Genomic DNA, 21166 nt, shown 5'->3' with positions numbered 1-21166 from the left:
GTTTAGTATGTTCAGTCAACATATGAATAATGTGGAAAAGCTCCGTGAACTCAAATGGAAATCCCAGGAGGAACGGAGATGTTCTTTTTGCAAACACACTAATGAGAATCTTTAGAGAGCCAGTATTTGTACAGACTGTAGAACAGTCCTGCTGACTCCAACTTACATCTCATGTAAGGTCCACAAAGACAATGTAAGAGTTATCAGGAGCCATACACAAGCACATAGGTAACTGTTTTTACCCTTGTTCCATTTGAGAACAAAGCAGGAAAGGGACTGACTAGTGGTAGTACAAGATACCCTGTGCCACATATCATATGGTCCCGCAAACTGTTGTTGTTGTTGGTGGTGGTGGTGGTGGTGGTGGTGGTTATGATGATGATGTGGATATGACATATGATGTAAGACATGTGCCTGAGGTCGAGGGGAGGTGAGTGGTGACAGTTTGATTCCTAGTTGGTCGAGCGGTATCGATGCTTGTATGTACATCGCTAATGCAGAACTTGTTTATTTGACAGGAATTTGGCATGTGTACTCCAGCTTAAGTCCTGTCCATGTTCAGTCCAAGAATTTTGACTGTGTCAACTTCTTCCTTAGGTAGTGTTATGCTGTATTTTAATACTGTATATATTTTGAGTGTTCAGTTTTGAAATGTACCACGTGAGTCTTTGCAATATTCAGCATCAATCCATTTATCACACTGTCCCAGGCTTTTACAATCACTTGAATTACAAGCAAGCAAAACTGACAGTTACCTGCCACTGCAGATGCTGCCTTGTGTAGTCTGTCTCAAAATCAGAGAATTCAGCCTGCGTATTATGATTGTGCTCACAAAACTCTAAAAGAAGTTGGTTGATTGATAGGAAATTTTGACATAACACTGCATTCAAATATGTGTGTTTTTATATACCTAATTTGTGAATATGTGCAACATATAAATATATGTGTAATATATAAAGGGGAATCATCATTACCAAAACTATTGAAAAGTTCTTTACCAATTTACTCCAAATTTTTGTGTATGATAATCTAATGAGCATTCTGGAGGATGTAGGCTATATATTTTAATTCAAGTAATATATAGGGGATTGCCCTGTTGCCATTTATTGGTTCATACATACAAACATCCCTCGCCCCGTCACTGCCCCAATCCAATATGAACATGTGTCAAATAGTTCTTGCTGTTTGTCTCCATCTCACGTTGTAGGCAATCACACGTTAGCTACGCTTTGGACCACACACGTCACTTGCGATTTAATCATACAGTAAGCATGGCGGCACAGTATTCATTTGAAGAACAATGAGATATGATTTTTGTTTATGGACTAGCATATGGTAATGCACATGGAGCAAATCATTTGCGGTCACGCGTTGTCCAGAGCATCCAGCAACAGGGCAATCCCGTGGCCAGTCGGAGTGCGTGGCACCAAGTTTCCGTAGTTTAAAAATGGTGTGTTGTCAACCTACACGACATTAGTAATTTTTGTTCCTACTGGCATCAGCTATTCAGGATTAAAATTTCATGACACAATTTTTCTCCACCCTGTATAATTAAATATTTAGTATATAAATGGGAAATATTGTTACCAAAAACGTGATGGTACGCATTTCTCCTCCTTACACAATGCATCACAACAACGTTTCACCAGGCAACGCCGGTCAACTGCTGTTTGTGTATGAGAAATCGCTTGGAAACTTTCCTCATGTCAGCATGTTGTAGGTGTTGCTACCGGTGCCAACCTTGTATGAATGCTCTGAAAAGCTAATTATTTGCATAACACAGCATCATCTTCTTGTCGGTTAAATTTCTCGTCTGTAGCACGTCATCTTCGTGGTGTAGCAATTTTAAGGGCCAATAGTGTATTTTTGTTACTGCGTCATGTGCCTGCAGTGCTACCAGGCTGTATCCAGTTTTGTGATGGGCAGTGGTCATAACATTTTAGTTTATCAGTGTGCATGTTAATTAAAATATATTTGATGAATTTTATATTTAAATGACTTAGGTACTTGAACTGAATGAAAGAAAGATAAAAAAAAATAGTGACTGAAACGGGATTCAAATCATCAATTACGTCTCAAGTGCTACTGATTCCCCACCCCTATCTTCAAGTATTTCATCCTCCATCAGCCAGGAATCGAACCCAGGTCCCCTTTATGGTGGATGTCCAATTTTACCTCACAGTCAAGCTGCCTGTCAAAAAATAGATCTGACTTTGGGATATTAAAGATGCTCAGATGCATTGAACATCTTTGGAATTTTCATATCTGGGTTCTGAACTTTACATGTCATAAATATAAAAAATTAAAAAATCCGATACTGTGTGGGCTTCTCGTGAGATTGCTCATGTGCTGGTGCACTGATTTGAAAAGATCGGTGATCTGTGGCCGCAGGCAGTCATTGGTGAAATCCACTGATGTTGGTCCCACTGAGTTACAGTGACCTTACAGTGAGTTACAGCCTTAGTGACCTACATCAATAGGTGCCAGGTTATAAAAACAAATGAAAATGATTTGCAGGCAAGCTTTGTTGACAACCTGAAGAAACCAATCTCATGGAGTATATATGTAATAATGCATAGCAACCATAGGTGAACAGATCATGTAAAAAAAAGAAAAAAAAACCTCTTTTGCTGCCATATCATATATCAAAGTTCCTTAAAGAAGTGCAATTATGACTAATATTGATCCATGCTGAACTCGCGTATTAGTAAGTGGTGCAGCCTTCAAGGATGGCAATGTAGGCACTGAACTCTGGCATCCAGTCAATTGCACAGATAGCAAGTATTGTCCTACAATATGTTATTCCACACCTGCTAGACCTGTACACATGCTTCTGTAATGATTCTTGGTAGGCGAGTCACTTTTCGTCCCATCACATCCCACATGTGCTCGATTAGAGACAATTCCAGAGATTGGGTTGGCCAGGGAATTTGCTGCACGTCTTACAGAGCACATTGAGTTTCACAGACAGTGTGTTCCTATTGGAACAGCACATCACCTTCGTGTTGCAAGCATGGCAAAAGAACAGATCTAACAAACATTTTACGTGTATTGAGCACTGTTAGTGTTCCTTCCAGAAACAGCAAAGGTGAATGGTGGTTGTAGCTTATCGCACCCCAGACCTTAAGTGTCTCTTGGACGAATGCACTCTATGAGACAGTGCTTACCAAGTCTACATCGTATGTGCAAATGACTATCTCTTGTGTGCAGGCAGAATCTGCTGTCATTTCTGAAGACCACAATGTACGATTCTGTTTTCCAAGGGATCCTCTGACAGTACCAGTCGAGCTGTGCACGTCAATGCTGTGGTGTGAGTGGAAGCCGGGCTAGAGTTATGCGTGCCCGTAGTCCCACTAATAATAACCGGTTCGCAACAGTTCGTGTTGACGTGTCTGGGCTAACAAGACCTCTTATCTGTGCTATGATAGCTGTAAAATCTGCGACAGCCACCTTTACAGTATGATGATCCAGGGAGGCATCTATGTTACGTGGAAGTCCAGAACCTCCTCTACAGGTGTGGGGATGTTCATGTGACCACTCATGCCAGCATAATTGCACAACTGATGCAGCATGTCCAACTTGTGTGGCAGTTCTACAGAATGACCATCCTACTCAGAAGGCCACAGTTTGACCCCTTCAAACTCACTGTTGACTGTAGGAAACACAAGTGCATCTCCATGGAATGATTGCCTGCTTGCTTCACATGTTTGCACCACACAGACTATTCTGCTCTGAGCATTCCCTGTTAAAGGGTAGACACAGATGGTGCTCTGGTTGCTATGCCGCTACACTATCTGTTGGCGGATGATGTTAAAATCATTATCTGTACATCTACTGTCTTCCTGGTGGCATATGCCATCATCGGATCAGAATTGACATCATCATTCCTGTTGTACTAATTTTTTGATGTACTAATTGTTTTCCCCGGCAGTGTATATTCTTCAAAGGTTCAAAGATATATACGGTTTCAGGTTGTTGAGAGATTATTGCTGGTGCCTTAAAAATATTGCTGGTGCTTTAAAAATACGTTACAAGTGTTCAAATATAACCCTAAATTGAATTATTTGTTTCAGTTCAAAATTTCTGATCATTAATGCTCCCTAGAAAAGTATGGACAGTGTGGCTGCAGGGTTCCTTATAGTGTGGGGCCGTGTGCCACACGGATAAACCACCTCTGTGCTATACACTCTACATAATGACCCGTTTTCAGGAAATGGTATCCACTACTGCAACAGTGACACAGACGCGCAGGGCAGGCAGCCGGATCTTCGCTCCTGCCCGTGCCCTGGGGCTGGTCAGCAACCACGTGCCACACGCGCTGAGGTACATACGCTCCCGCAAGGAGCACCTGGTTGTGACATGTATCGGGAAGGCGTTCCACACGTACGGGCTGTCCCACCTTGCCCTGCTCAGCACCAGCCCGCAGCACGCAGAGGACATATCCTGCCTTGCGGCTGACACCTACCACGTCTACACTGCGGCCGGCTCACAGGTAGGAAAACTGGATATTGGCTCCAGTTGATGTTCATGCCTTTATGGACTTATTGATTTAATATTAAAAAGCAAAACATTTCCTAATGTTCTGCAAAACTGCATGTATTTGGTCACGAACTAGCATTTGACTTCTTAGGCCATCTTAAGGTGACTAATGAATGTTGCAAACAGAAAGGGACATTGCTGGCCTAATTACACTTGGCGCCGCCTCCTTTGTTTGGGAAGGAAGAAGGGAAATACTCATCTACTGGTTCAAGGATGTATGAGGATATCATGGACTAGTTGCCAAGGAACTTTGGTTCATTGAAATAATGTGTACCGATTAATCATTTACGAAGTGTCATGTTGTTTCTTCATGTACTAGTGCTGTTTACTTCAATTTGTGTGTAGCTTAGTGTGAAACATGGCATTTTAACCATTGTTTTGCTAGTTGCACATTATTGGAAGCAGAAAGGTCTTTTACTCTGTATCAGAATTGGAAAGTTTAGTGGTAATATGGGCATTTAAAAAGTTTGAATATTTTTTGTGGGGCAAAAGTACCAACGTATACTGTGACCATCAGTCACTGTAATTTCTTTTAACATGCTAACTATTGCACCGTAGATTAGCTATGTGGTGCCTATATTTACAGGAATTCAATTTCGAAATCATTTATATTAAAGGAAGTCAGAATGTTATTGCAGATGCCCTGTCTAGGCTAGGCTACCACAAGGTTCAGAGGAATTTGGTGAATTGACAGAGCAAGATGCAGAACTCAGAATGCAAGGTACAACACAACAGTCTGATTACCTTAAGTTTTGTAAGCAAATGAAAATTATACAACAGCAAGATCACAGATGGAGTAAAGTCATGAAAAACCATAAGCATGGTGAAGGTGGAAAGGTAAGTAAATGGTATTAGGAGTACAAGGACATTTTGTTTCATAGGCAACATTAAAAATCTGATCGATATCGTGTGTGTATTCCTGAAGATTAAATCGACAAATTTATAAGACACATTCATGATGTATGGGGACATTATGGAGTAGGCAAATATACTGAAAAAATTGCAACACTTTGTTATTTTCCAAATTTGAGAAAATGAGTCTTACAGGTATTAAGAAAGTGTGCAATATGTCAAAAATCAAAACAGTCTAATGTGTCAAAATATACTGAGCTACAACCAATACTCACAAAAAACCCTCTAGATATTGTATCCCTGGACATAGCTGGTCCATATCCAAGAAGTAAAGGAGGAGCAAGATATGTAGTAGCACTAGACGATATTTTCTCGAAACATATCAAAATGTATGCCATTAAAAATGCAACAGCCACAAATATCAGAAAGAGAATTGAGGTAGACTATTTGAGAAGAGTAGGTAAACCAAAGGGACTACTAACTGACAATGCTTCATACTTTGTTGGGCAAAAGTGGAAACAATTTATGACCTCACAGGGCATAAAGCACATATTAGTAAGCCTTTTTCACCCAGAAGCAAGCCCCATTGAACAAGTCTTTAAAGTATTTAACCGGCTTATTAGGACGTACACCCATGACAAACACACCCGATTGGTAGAATATGCAACTCCTTTCATGCAAGTTGTCAATAACCTTCCACATTCTTCAACAGGTTTCACACCTAATGAATTGATGTTCTGACAAATCAGTGAGTGGGAGTTGCCCATACCAAAGGGACCCACTGCAGAAATGACACTATCAGACAAAATTGTGAAGGACAACGAGTACTCTTATGGATGCTAAACTGACAAAATTGGCAAACTAAATAACGGATACTAAATTGACAAAAATTGGAAAACAGAATGACGAAGCATGGTAACATTTATTTTTTATCGCAATATAATTGTACATAGTGCACATAATTCAAAGTGTAACTTTTCTTCCGGAGTATATTTTAAGATAAAGTAATGTGTATAGGCATAAATAATTCTTTTGATTTGTACACATAGGCATAAAATTAACAGCAATGAGAAGTAATACACACTGCTTCATGCAAAGCAAAAGTATAAACAAAATTAGCTTATGGCTCAGCTGTCGCGTGCTCAACAATACTCGTTGATGGCAGGAGAGGAGACATTGACCTGTGCGCATGTGCAACAGGCTGGCAGAAAGTGCAACCAAAATAGGAATGCAATATGTACCTAACTTAAATATAAAATAATCGGAAATACTACACAAATACATCTACTGTCTAAGAACTAAGGAACCTATTGATATACGTACACAGAGATTTAATTAAATACTAAGCTATATACAACATAGCCTGAGGCTTAACTACGACCAGTTGTTGTTTTCTGGTGTCGTAGTGTGACTTAGTTCAATACCTGGAGAAATTTCAGTGAGTTGCACTGTGTGTGTGTACGTCGCCAATTTGTGTTCCTGTGCAGTTATTTTGCTGTCCAAAGGTCAGCTGCGGTACAGCATAAGGCATGGCATTGTTGCCGCGTGTCGGCCACTGTTGCAGCTGACTGTTTCTATTCATATTCGGCATAGGGCCTTGTGATAGTGAATTTGCTTGCTTTTGGAAATTTGTTTTAAATTGTTTGTTTTTTTTCCATTCCCGTTACCGTACTCATTACCTTTGGGTATGTAATTTTGCTGTTGTGTGTACCAACCTTGCTGTGTATTTTAATCATGTTTTCCCACTGATTTGCATAACTATATTGCTGTTGTGCCTGATTTTTTTTTGTTGCTCTGTGGGGTACAGATTAAGTTGATAGAATCGAGCACTGACAGAAAATGTTCAGTGCTGTGTGCGGGTGTTGTGACAAATTTTTCTGTAATGTGCGATGGTAAACGACTTTTCAAATTTTTGACACGTCTGCCTGTGATATTGGTTTCGTCCAGTAGTGCGTCTTGTTCAGGTATTTTTCAAAGTATCCACGTAGACTGCCGTATTTGCCATTGAATGGTGCAGGGTTGAAAACCTCGTGTCTGAGTCTTTCTTGCACTGCTCAGACCAGTATTTGTTGAGGAAAGGTCGTTCAAATTGGATATAAGTGCTGCAACGTTCGACCAATTCAGTTGGCCATAAAAGCGCATCAGCTTGCATATATTGCACGACAAATCTGATTTTCTGTGCTTCCATCCAGTTGCGTGGAAATACATGACGAAAAGTAGTGATAAATAATATGGGATTCATTCTTTTACCTTCGGTAGTGAATGTAGGAAACTGTCACTGTCTCAGCAAACCTTGGTCTGCAAAAATAGTTGACAGACTCATGGCATTTTCAATCGTATTTATGTTGTTATTGTAGTTACCTGTAATTCTGGCTGGTAATTGTTCAGGTGTTGGGAGTTGTGGATATGTTTACATTTTGCAATCTATAACTGTCAGTGGTACCTGCTGTGGGACTCGTGACAGTTTGTGAATAGATACCAACAGGTTGGGGTATGTTCACTGTAGCCTGTGTATTATTTACATGCATGTTTAGATATCTGGTAATATATTCTGCTAAAAGATTGTGGATCCTATTTTCTGCGGCTTGTAGGATAATGTTTACCTTGTTCACGATATCTTCTTTCTCTCCTTCTTAGTGCATGCTGAGTCAACTTCTAATGTTGCTACCCTTAATGTAGCTCTTCTACAGCAAGAGGTGCACCTTCACAGTCATTATTTAGTTTGTTAACGACAGTGGTTACCTTTTTCATGTCGAAACCAACTGGTTTTGTGTGGCTTCAATGTCTGTGTTTGTGATTTTCTTTATTTGTTGTTCTACTCAGTCGTGATGGTCATTAAAAGAATCTACCTTCTGTTTTACCTGCATAATGTTACTGTTAACTTCAGAAATTACTTCATGCTTTACTTGTGTTTTCATATCATTCAATTTTTATCGATTTCAGTGCAAAAATTTTTGAATAAGTCATCAAATTTTTGTGAGACCATGTCTTGCAAATCCTTGAATATTTGTTTTTGTTCTTGCTTCATTGCATTTAGATCTTGCATAACAATGTTTTGGTGCTGTTTTACCATGTTCATATCTTGTGTGGCAGTGTTCAGATTCTGTGTCAAACATTCATGAGTGGTATGTCGCTCTGGGAGGTGTGTGACATTGTCTCGTCAGTTGTAAACATTGTGTCTTCAAGATTATTCTGATGTGGAGTGTCACTGTCATTTTTCACTCCTGCGACACTCATCTCTGATCTGCATAAACCTTCTGCAGTAGGCATGCATGGCGCGTGAACTTCGATTGTTCGATCTTGCAATTCCTACACCATCTTGGCTGAGTGCGTTTCCGCTATCGCTATCAACAATGGGCATATATTTTTCGGCCATGTTATATGAATATGCAAAATATAGAAATTTCACAAAAATGTTAAAATTTCATACACTAATTATTACATTTGATAATCATCTATTATAATGTGCAAACTATTGTGTCACAATTCGTTATGTTTTACTGACAATGTGTATCACACTGAAAAATTCCTGTAAATTTTTCGCCAATAAAATCCAAGGAAGGGAACAATAGGAAAAGGTTTTTATCTACATCAAAAGAGGCACTACAAAGCGTAACCATGCAAGCAACTTGCATAGCCATCCTACCTTTGTTGCGCTGAACAAAACAGCTTACTTTGGAAAATTTTTACGTAACCTGCGTCCAGTTCTTATTCCTTTCAAAAATTTTCTCCTCAATTTTGCCTTTTTGCGTTACTTGCTCCCCATCATGATTCATGCAAACAGAAAATACAGGCAATTGTTTTATTGGACTTCGCTGACCTTTTAGTTGAAGCTGCCGGCAGCAGACTCCGGGAACACCGATGCTTTTCATAATCATGAAAATCCTCATCCTATAGTATTCATCTTCACTTACTTCAATAAATAAAATGTTTGATATTGTTTTCTAACACACATCTGATACAACAAGATCGCAATACTTCATATCTAAAGTCACACATATTCATCGTCCTTCTACATACGAGAGTCTTAGAGAGAGAGAGTGTGTGTGTGTGTGTGTGTGTGTGTGTGTGTGTGTGTGTGTGTGTGTGTGTGTGTGTCAAAAAAAAAAAAAAAAAACTGCACAAAAAGTCTCTTCATTTGTCTGTGCCTAACCGTGCATTGATAATTAACAACTTTGCTAATGCTTCTCTTCAATAGATGTTTCATTTTGGTTTTATTCTTAAACTTTGTAGCATCCTGGGGGTCTTTAATCATGTATTTATACAACTTACACAGATATTATTGGTACAGAAGATGCAAAAATGTTACAGAGTGTTTGCAGAGGAAAATGTTGCACTTTGTCACATGGGAATAATTAAATTAGCCAAAAAGGCTAACATTCATAACAGACTGTAAGTGTTCACATTCTGCATCATGTTATCAGTGTTCTTCTATTAAAAGATGATCAGCAAAGTTTCGATCTTTCTTCCGCAATCTCAAGCATCTCTCAAGTTCAGGTAGTTATTGGTATTATAAAATGCAGGTCTGTAGTCTTGAGACTTTAATTTTTTTCCAAGGTTGTCTGAAATGTTGCCGATATATGGGATTGTGCACCAGGCTTTGTAACTACTGATAAATTTCTGTAGCCCATTGTACAAAATGGTTTAATCTTATGCACATTCTGTTTTCGTAGTACGTTGTCAATCTTGCTCAATCCAGCCATTGCAGGAAGTGATACGTTTGATGACCTGCTGTTCCGTTCGAAAGGCTGACACAGATAATGGAAAAGATATGAGGCAATGTGACATAATGTGGGAAGTTGCCTATTTGTGGCCGTATGGTTGCTTTGGGATTACCGTATCTGTATCTATGTTTTTTCATTAATTGATAAATAAGTGTCTTGTTGTGTTAATATCTATATGCCCAGGATTGTGTAAGAAGCTGAAAGCCAACGCATGACCAAATAAACATAATTTTGCAGAACATTAAGAAGTTTTTTCTGTCTTAATATAATGATCATGTTCTGCCCAGCAGCGACGGAAAATTCAGTTAACTTATGTATTTGTTTGTTTTTTTATTTATTATTCACAATGACAGCGTATTATCGGAAAAGTTAACAAAGGCCATACAACTTGCATTATTGTGGTTAATAAAAAAAAATGTATATAGGAATTGTTCTTGGTACTTTAAACATTATGAAAAAATAAAAATATTAATACTACAAAAACGCTAATATTACTACTACTTTCTACCACTATAAAATTACTATGAACCCCATAACCAATTACCCATCTACTAATACTGCTGTTGGTACTATAGATTTTGTTTTGCTTAGATTCATTTATTGGTACGGTTGTTTCCACTACTTGATCCGCCCTCATACAACCACAGTCAATAGCCATATTCTCCTGGATTCCTTGGACATAAGTCAGAACATCAGCAGCGTTTCTGTTGTAACAAGTAATTCCATATTTCACTATAACATCTTAAGAACCATAGTTCTGTGATCATTTATACCAACACTATTGAAAGTCTAAAAACTATTTCATTCACTAGTTGCCGACTTCAGTTACCTTCTCTCATTTTGCAAAGTATATTGTCTTGTGAGGGTGGCAGCATGCTGACATGTGGTTGGATGCCTTGTGAAGTTGTTGTTGGCCTTCATGGATAATGCACAGTCACAAGGGAGAAACGAATGGCTTCTTTCGGGAACACTGTGAGTGATTTTTTTTTTCCAGTCTGTCAATGGAAGGCATATCCTTATTACAGCATTATTTTTATTTTGATCAGATGCTATGTCTGAGAACAGGTGTACTTCTCTAACATTCTTCATTACATAGTTTTCAATGTAGTGGTACAGGAATGAAGAGATCTCATTTGCTTCCTTTTTCGCTTCACCTTCCTGATACAAGTATATCATGGAACGCCTGGACCTTATATCATAAATGCAGAAACAGTTAACCCACAGCTGACGTAAATAGAATGTTTCCTACACTGGGATGTTTGGCAGAGGCAGGTTTTGCATGAAGTCGAAAGCTAGTCCAACGATGTCATTCCTGCCCATACATTCTTGCTCATTTGTTCTAATGAATTGATAAAATGTCCTGCTGCACCACTTGTGAATATCCAACTCAAGTTGTGCAGCTCTTTTACTACTGTCAGAGGTATGCGGACCTTTCAACTTAGTGGGAAGTTTCTTACATTTGCCACATACATCAATTTGGGTATGACCAATAGGAAAATTGTAATTTTCTCGAAAATGTTTCCTATAGAAGTCGTGTTCCATATTTACTTCTGGATAATTCGTAAGGAACATATCATGCATAGTTTTTGGATCCAAGGGTGCATCTAGGTAATTCATTTCCTTCCCAGCATAGTGAGTTTCTTTGAGTGGGAAAGATGTGATGTGGGTATCTATCAAATTTATTACATTTTCCAAAATTTTTGTTGTGCTTGGATTTGGCCATGCATGGATTTGGCCTATGCGTGTCCTTTGGAATTTGACCTTGAATTAGTAAATGGCAAATAAGCACATTTCTGTGATATACCATGAAGACTGAGAAAAGCACATTTGCAGACATGAATTCTTCTACCATAGACAGTGGCATGGTAAACAAAGGAATGTTGTTTCTTGATGCTGTCAATGTCACTGACAACTTTTCTTGGCCTTCTTATCGAAATTTCACCTGCCACAATTAACCCTTGTAGATAAATATCCTGACTATTTTTTCCCATGTTTAAAAAGTTTGAAAGTATCTTAATGTGATCATTCTCACTGATACATTAGAAACATTCCATTCGGCATCCAGAATTTATCAAACAATTGCAAAGCCTGTAGTGCATACTATGGAATTTATATTACAATAAACTTGTTGAATGGATAAATGTCAGTACTTGATTCTTTTCCTCTTATGCTCACTTTCATTTCACTTTCATTTGGGAGACATTTTGAAAGATGCCATTCAATAACCTACAACAACAGTCAACAATAACCATGACACATCACGAAGTTGGCACCAAGTTAGTGTTCTGTTATGCTTTCTGTATCTGTGTCGGCATAACGTGCGTCTTGGTCTGTTTAATACATTTATGTAAAAAAGTGACTTAGTTCCTTTCTCGACCAACTGATTCAAATACAGATAAGTTTTGATCACAAGGATTCATTAAAAATTAATAATGGAGCATCCAAATGGTAACCGGTTTTGATTTTATCAGAAATCATTTTCAGACCACGTCCCATCAGATGGTGAAAGAGACAATGCCTAGAGCATTGGTAAGTGTTGGAGGACACCACTGGTGAAAATTTTCATTATTTTATTTTTGTTTGTTTTTATGTCATCACTTCAGACATAATTATTTGTGTTGCAGATATTTGCATGGCGGCGTGGTGCGGAACTCCAACATACCTACGGGCAGCCCGGTGGCCCAGATGTGAAGCTTTTGCTGCCATTCGGTCCGCACCTGGTCGCGGTGGACAGCAGAGGAGTGTTGCGTGTGTGGGACATTAAGGCCGAGGATGTCTACACGGAGCTCAGCTTCGAATGCAGTTTGTTCGAGCCCTCTGCACTGGTGCACCCGAGCACGTACCTCAACAAGGTTTGATGGGTGTTTCCTTCTTATTGCATGTCGATAATGTTACTATTAGTATAAAATGCTATTTTGACATGTTATCATGTCTTTGATGTGATGTTGTGTGTTCTTGTGAATAGCTGTGTGAGGGGACAGCTAAGCTATCTGTGCATTTCACTCACTACATTATCAATCTACTTCAGCTTCATCTGTTTTACAATTGGTTGCTTGCTCATTCATTTTGGTATTTTTATCGAGTCCTACATTTTATGACACGTTTTGAAAATGCTAACGAGGTCTTCCTTTAGCTTTCTTTCCCGGTATTGCTCTTTCTAGAATGTTTACAAGGAACCGGTTGTGTCTTTTTATGTGACCTATCCACTTGTCTCATCCTTGTTGTATTCCTTACTATTCTTTCGTTATCAGGTCTTCAAGAGCCTTCCTGGTTAGTTGTTGTATCAGTCCCCTTTATACCGAACTGGCATCTACAGCACCTCAAATGTTTCAAGAGATTTCATTTCTTTGTGAGATCTGACATAGTTTGTGGCACATACATCTGTAATAGCTTCCAGTAAAGTGTTTGTCTTGGTCACAGTTGGATAACTGGTTTCAGTTGTGGAACAACTATCTTTAGATTGGTTTTTATTTTTCTGGTCTCCAGAGGGACGACGACTTTGATGCTGTCCGTGCTAGTTATGATGTGTGAGATCTTGATCTCTGCAGAACTACCACAGCTTACATACCTCTGAACCTGCTTACTGTGTTCAAGCCTTTGTCTCCCTCTACAGTTTTGACCCCCACACTTCCCTCAGGTACTGAATTGATGATTCCTTGATGTCTCAGTGTGTGTCACAGGCCGGCCAGGGTGGCCGAGTGGTTCTAGGCGCTACAGTCTGGAACCGCGCGACCGCTACGGTCGCAGGTTTGAATCCTGCCTCGGGCATGGATTTGTGTGATGTCCGTAGGTTAGTTAGGTTTAAGTAGTTCTAAGTTCTAGGGGACTGATAACCTCAGTAGTTAAGTCCCATAGTGTTCAGAGCCATTTGAACCATTTTGTGTGTCACATCAAGAAGTTCCTTCTTTTAGTTAAGTCGAGACACAAAAGTCTTTTGTTACCAGTTCTATTCAGTGCTTCTCATTGGTTACATGATCTACCTGTCTAACCCTCAGCATTGTTTCGTAGCACCACATGTCGAAAGCTTGTAATCTCTTCTTTTCTGACTGCTTATTGTCCACATTTCACTTCCATACAAGACTATACTACAGACAGATACCTTCAGAAAAGACATCCTAACATTTAAGCCTATATTTGATATTTACAGATTTCTCTTTTTCAGGAATGTTTTTCTCGTTTTACCAGTTTGCATTTTGTATTCCTCCCTTCTTTCCCTTCTGTGCAGATAGTAAAACTCATCTACTGTGTTTAGTGCCACATTACATAGCCTAATTTCCTCAGCATCACATGGTTTATTTCGAGTTCTCTCCATTACCCTTGTTTTACTTTTGTTGATGTTTGTCTTATAACCTCTTTTCAAGGGATTATCCATTCCATTCTTCTGCTCTTTGAAGTCGTTTTGTGTGTCTGACAGAATTACAATGTCATCAGAAAACATCCAAGGTCTTTATTTCGTCTCTCTCAGCTGTAATTCCATTTACTAATTTCTCCTTAGTTTCATTTACTACTAGGCCAATATACAGGTAGGATAACATCAAGGATAAGCTAGAGCCTTGTATCATTTTGAATAGTTCCCCTACTCAACAAAGTGGAGACACACAGTTACAATATAAGTGCAGTAGAAGTTAAGTACAGCAAGTCTTCCATTTAAAATATACAGAAAAATTCGAATAACAAAATGCAGCATTTTTAAAATCCTAATAGCAAAAAACACACTGTTAGAAAATTACATGAGAAGTCAGTCTTGTACAGATGTTTATTACATAATGTAATAACTCTACTAGAAAGTGTACAGAAACTAGAATGACCCAAGTCTTGTCTTAATTATTAAGTGTAAATTCAGAACTGCTTCTCTGTTGCCTTTGTCCTTCCTAAAGCCAAACTGTCTGTCAGCTGACATCATCTGTATGTTATTCAGCCTATTGGCTGCGTGAGCTGACAAGCTGATTGTACAGTAGATGTTTACGTTACATCTAAATCCCAAGTAGTATCTCTCTCTCTCTCTCTCTCTCTCTCTCTCTCTCTCTCTCTCTCTCTCATCTAGATTTGTATGACAATTTGCTCTAGTAGGTCATTTATTCAAATTACTGGTTTCGAGTAACTGTGTTGCCATCTTTGAATCTGGAAAAGTAGTGCATAAGATCTGAAGATGGCAACGTAGTTGAAGAAATGCTCTGCTAAAGTGATTTAGGCATTCTGAAATTTGTTTCTTCTGTTTTCACTCCCCATATTTTAATGATTATGGAAGACGTAGTCTGCTCCTTTTACCTCCTTTTACACGTTATTTGTTATAATTTTATTTCTGTTTGTTTTGCAGATACTTCTGGGGAGCAGACAGGGACAGATGCAGCTGTGGAACATTCACAAAGGTGCACTGATACACACATTCAAAGGCTGGAGGTCCCCAGTGACTGTACTCGCCCAATCTCCAGCTGTCGACGTGGTGGCTGTCGGCTTGGAAGACGGCCGAATCGTCCTGCACAATCTGCGCTTTGATGAAAGCATTGCCACACTTGTGCAGGTAATTTGCTCTCGCATGGGCATATATGTGGAAGGGATATTCACAAAGTTCTTGCATTGATGAAGGAAAAATATTATTCGGGATATCAGTTTTTTAAATTATTTATTCCACAGTTCTCCTCTTTTCATAATGGCTTTCTCCAGACCATCCTATTTCAGTCCTACTTTTTCTTTTCCTTGTGCCTGAGTTTTAACATTAGCCCAGTATTTCCACATTCATTTCCTATGCTGCATGAAAGGAAAGCAGTGCTTGAGAAGGAAGTGAGACAGGATTGTAGCATATCCTCAGTACATAGAAAAATGTGGCAGAGGAATTTAAGTTGAGGGAGAAGAAATAACTTTGAGATCTGATGATGACGTTGTAATTCTGTCACAGACAGCAAAGGACCTAGAAGAGCAGTTGAATGGAATGGGCTGTATCTTGAGAGGATATAAGATGAACATCAAGTAAAATAAAACAAGTATAATGGAGTGTAGATGAATTAAATCAAGTGATGCTGAGGAAATTAGACCAGGAAATGAGACACTTAAAGTAGTAGATTTTTGCTATTTGGGCGGCGAAATGACTGATGGTGGCTGAAGGTGAGGGAATATAAAATGTAGACAGTCAATGGCAAGAAAAGCATTTCTGAAGAAAAGAAATCTGTTAACATTGAATAGAAATTTGTAAGGAATTCTTTTCTGAAGGTATTTGTCTGGAGTGTACCCATATATGGAAGTGAAACATGGACAGTAAACAGTTCAGGAAGAGGAGGAGATTAGTGTTTAACGTCCCGTCGACAACGAGGTCATTAGAGACGGAGCACAAGCTCGGGTTAGGGAAGGACGGGGAAGGAAATCGGCCGTGCCCTTTCAAAGGAACCATTCCGGCATTTGCCTGAAAGGATTTAGGGAAATCACGGAAAACCTAAATCAGGATGGCCGGAGACGGGATTGAACCGTCGTCCTCCCGAATGCGAGTCCAGTGTGCTAACCACTGCGCCACCTCGCTCGGTAAACGGTTCAAACAAGAAGAGAGTAGAAGCTTTTGAAATCTGATACTGCAGAATAAGGCTAAAGATTAGATGCATAGATTGTTAACTAGTGAGGAGGTACTGAATAGCACTGGGGAAACAAGAAATTTGTGGCACAACTTGACAAACGAAGGTGTTGGTTGATAGGATGCATTCTGAGACATCAAGGGATCATCAATTTAGTATTGGAGGGAAGTGATGGGGTGGGGTAAAAATCAAAGAGAGAGAGCAAGAGATGAATACAGTAAGCAGATTGCATTAGTTATACGAGATGAAGGTAGAGTAGCATGGAGAGCTGCATCAAACGAGTCTTCAGACTGAAGACCACCACCGCCACCTCCACCACCCAACAACAACAACAACAACAACAACAACTACTACTACTACTACTACTACTACTACAATTCATTCAACACTTCGGCCAATGTTTTGCCAGTTTTTAGTGTTTGCTTTTCTAGAAAGCTGAGGTGCTGCTGGAGCTTATTCTTGAGCAAAATCCATTTATGGGTATCCTTCAGTATTGCTTTTTTAGAAAGCTGAGGTGCTGCTGGAGCTTATTCTTGAGCAAAATCCATTTATGGGTATCCTTCAGTGTTATCCTCACTTCTTGCAGGTCTTTTTCTGCCTTACTGAACTACACCTCCTTCATTTCCTTATTCACAAAGCAGAAAATCCAGATGCTCAGCCTTTTAGAACTCATATGGGTAATGTAGCCAAAGAAAACAATTCTCCTCCTATGACTGGATGAATGGTGTCTGTGATCTTACGTAGATGTGGATAGAGTTTGTGGTTGTATTGTCTCCCACATTCACCTGGCTTGTTTAAAACTACACGAAAGTACTGATTTCAGTGATTACCAGGCCGAGATAAAGCAGCTCATCGAGTATTTTTCAAACAAGGTTCTCAGTGCTTACCATTTTGGCAATGGAAGTGAAATTGTTCGGCACTCCTTTCTTGGTTTCACATGTTGATTTGCCATTGTCACTCCAGTTAGAAGTTATTGACTGGCAAAATTCAACTTGCTGAATGACTGATTCTACAACACACTCAATTTGTCATGGTGATATCATTTAATACAGCAAAAAATATTTCGAAAGCTGTACAAAACTGCCACACAGATCATTTGCATGTTTGGATCTACATACTCTTGTGAGCAGCTTTTCTCAACAATGAAAAAATAAAGACAAAGTAACAATCTTTTTTTCAGAATGCTACTCGACATTAATGCCGCAAACACTTTGATGCCTGATATATCCGCCATTGCTCTGAAAAGAAAATGTTAAATTTCGGAAGCCCTGTAAACATATTCACTTTCTTTTAAAATAGTTGTTTCTATTTCCATAACTTCATATTTGCCCTAGGTAGCACGTTGCTACATCGTAGCAGCTAAGAATGTGAGGTTCGCAGTCGTGAAAGACTAGGGAGGCAGATTAAAAGACTCGCTGTATCACCTGCTGTCCAGTGTGATTCTTCATGAGCAACAATGATCTGTAGAGCAGGGAGCGCAACACAGAGCTCATGAGTTAAAACAGCATGGGCTAGATAGTCAACTTCAGGATTTACAGCCCCGAGAAATCTGGGAAAATGCAGGAATTTTTTCAGCCAGGAAAAACCTGAGAATTTTTTAGAATGCCAGAAATTTGTCATTGTTTTAGTTTTCAGCTAAATTTTTGTAATTTTGACTGATCAGAACTGAAACTTTAACAAAGAATTTTACTGTGGCCCACTACTGCAGAATAATACTGGAGCAACAAAACATAAACAAGATAATAACACCAAAAGAAAGCTTTAGTTGCAAAGGAAATAAGCTGTTTACAAAAAGAAAACACAATACACACACGAGTGTCTGCCGACAGCAAAATGTGTCAAAGGCTCTAGGATGGATACTGCAATACTTTGTAACAGCAAACTAATTTCGACAAGCTTGACGTAACAACTGTTTACATTTCTAACAAGTTGTTGGAAAATATTGTGAATGGTGGTTTGAGAAATATTACTTTCAAAGCAAACTTTGTTTTATGCCCTGTGAATTTGTTACGTTTGAGAATGTGTGATGAACTTTTTCAGTCGTGGAGCGTTTGACTCTTGTTCAAAACTTCGGGCTTTGAGGACCAGCCTCTTTAAAAAAATTCAGGCTCAGAACACCAGCCGTTTATACTATTAATTAAAATTTGTGTCTGATATATCTTAAAGGGTAACACACACTAAGAAAAAAGAAATATTATATGTGGAAGCTTAGCTTTTCTTGTAGCTACACTGCATGTACTCTATTTTAAACCGTTAATTTTTCCAATTTGTGGGGTTGCCCTACTCAACAGTGATGTTGCTATTGGCTGACTACATCACGTGTCCTATGCTCTGAATGTTTGCTGTCATTGACTGGCAAAATCGCTTGACATGATCTGTGATTGGCTGACAAAAGTGCATTACAGTTTTGATTTTTCTGCTTCAGAATCTACCATGCTGTATTTCGTGGAATTCGTCTCCTGCAGTGTGGCAAAGTTCTATGTTGGTGTATGAAACCTTTACCATTCAAAGGATTGATAAGTTTTACAGCTCCACAAAAGTATATTGTCACTTAACGGGGAAAACAGCATTTTCACCCAGGAAAAAGCATATTTTTAACCAAGAAAAATTCGGGAATTTTCTTTTTTCTTGTCCAGTTAGTGTTTCTACATTCAAGCCTGAGTCCGTTTTCAAAACCTTTGTCACCCATTCCTTTTGGCCAGTTGCGAATCACTTTCTCAAGTACACAATTGATAAGTAGAGGAGGAAGTCCGTATCCTTCCCTGGCTGTTGATGTGATTTCAAAAGCATCTGAAATCTCTCCCATAAACATCAATTGGAGGTGGCATTAGTAAGAATCTTCCAGTGGCTTAGGAGTTAAAACAATTTTCACACTCAGGTTGCCACGTAGTCATTCTGTATTTAGTTTCATAATTGAAAAAAGCCTTTCACAAGTATGTGTTGATCTAAAAATGTTTTTCAGCCTCATTATGGAGATGTGGAAACTATTCCCGAGGACATGGTCAGTTTTATTATTAAAAAAAAACTTTTAAATGGGAATTACATTACATACCAATGAGTTCGTTCTCCACATGCACAGGGACGCTTTCAATTGAAATGGCAAATTGTCTTGGAAACAGCTCGAAACAGATGTGTTATTGGCAGTGTCCTCAGAATGTTTAGAAAACTATCCTTGTAATTCTTTCAACGCCAGAATAAATTCTTCGAATTACTCATTTTCTTTAGTGTCAGTGACCTTTGGAAAATAGATAGTGAATTTGTCTTTTCCGCAACACAATTTTCTCTTTAAATAGATCCCCATCAAATCAGAAATAATTTGTTTCTCCTTGCAGTGTTGTACTGTGGGCAGTGTGCATTCAAGTCTGCTTAGAATGCCTGGTTTGCAGTCTGTTCTGTATGTTCTGATTTTCGTTCCTGCTTTCCTTTTTCCTTCATAAATTCAGCAGTAGTGGGTTTTAAATGAAAAAAATGTTCACTGATCCACCTTGACTTACGTTACATACACTGCATCTGTAATGTCATGGTGCAGTTTTAATTGGGCACAGAAAACCGATGAAACAAGATAGAAGTGTGAAACATGATGAAAATGAAAGAGAAACTCTCCAAGCATGCATGTCAGTTCAGTGCAGTTTGATGTGGCTTCCATTTGTTGTGCTGCACACATCTAAATGGTAGTCTAGTCCCCCCCCCCTCCCCCCCCCCCCCACACACACACCTGTTGTAACAGTGTGAATGTGTCTCTCATTCTCTTTTAAATGATGATTAATGCGGTTGATATGTTCACTGTACACACGCTGCTTCATGTAACCCCAAAAGGAAATGTCTAATGGTGTAAGGTCTGGGAATTCTGGTGGTCATGACCTAAGACCTCCCAATCCTATCCACCACTGGGGAAAGTTTTATTCAAAAACTTGAGAATATCATTGATACGTGTTATGTACGACTTCGTGGACTACAGAGTGGTTTGACAACTGTCATCGTAGGAAAGCTGTCTGCAATCAGAGACGATTAGTGAACAAGTTAATACAATGAACAGAAGGTTTGTATAACTTATATTTTTCCAAGTGTATGGAGACTCGTTACAGATAGTGCAGCAAGACTTAGAATCCAGCTTGTACAATAGCAACTAGGATGAGGATCGCTTTACCGAGCACAGACGACGGTATTGTACCGATGGGGCCCCGAGTGCAAGTTGGCTGAGCAGCTGCTGCCAGCCATTCTGTATTGCTGGGCCAGAAGGTGCTCATAGTCCAGAGCCACTGTAGGTGTGGCTCAGTGGGTCCGCCATATCCTGCGCGACCGCTATTGGCATCGAATGGAAACTTGCCATTCCATTATTGACCCTGAAATGCTGTGCGGTGCTATCAGTACATGATACTGCAGTGTAGTGTTGAGGAGTGCAGTTGTGTTGAAGAGGACACCTTCTGGAAATTGTGGCTCTGCATACCACATACAGTTGCAACATATTGAGGTAGTTGTTTGATGTCTCAG

At 39.2% G+C, this 21166-nt stretch overlaps 1 protein-coding gene across 1 annotated transcript in view; it reads left to right on the top strand.

The window, feature by feature from the left end:
* The window catches only part of LOC124551108 (WD repeat-containing protein 36), a 99877-nt gene that overhangs the window by 20497 nt on the left and 58214 nt on the right, over positions 1-21166 (top strand). The window contains exons 2-4 of the mRNA XM_047126046.1: positions 4211-4492; positions 12740-12967; positions 15433-15636. Of these exons, the coding sequence (XP_046982002.1) occupies positions 4214-4492; positions 12740-12967; positions 15433-15636 (711 nt within the window). The 5' untranslated portion in view covers positions 4211-4213. The remainder of the gene's footprint in view (positions 1-4210; positions 4493-12739; positions 12968-15432; positions 15637-21166) is intronic.

This window comes from Schistocerca americana, chromosome 9, assembly GCF_021461395.2.
Source record: "Schistocerca americana isolate TAMUIC-IGC-003095 chromosome 9, iqSchAmer2.1, whole genome shotgun sequence".
Classification (NCBI taxonomy): domain Eukaryota; kingdom Metazoa; phylum Arthropoda; class Insecta; order Orthoptera; family Acrididae; genus Schistocerca; species Schistocerca americana.
This window is presented reverse-complemented; position numbering and strand designations above follow the sequence as displayed.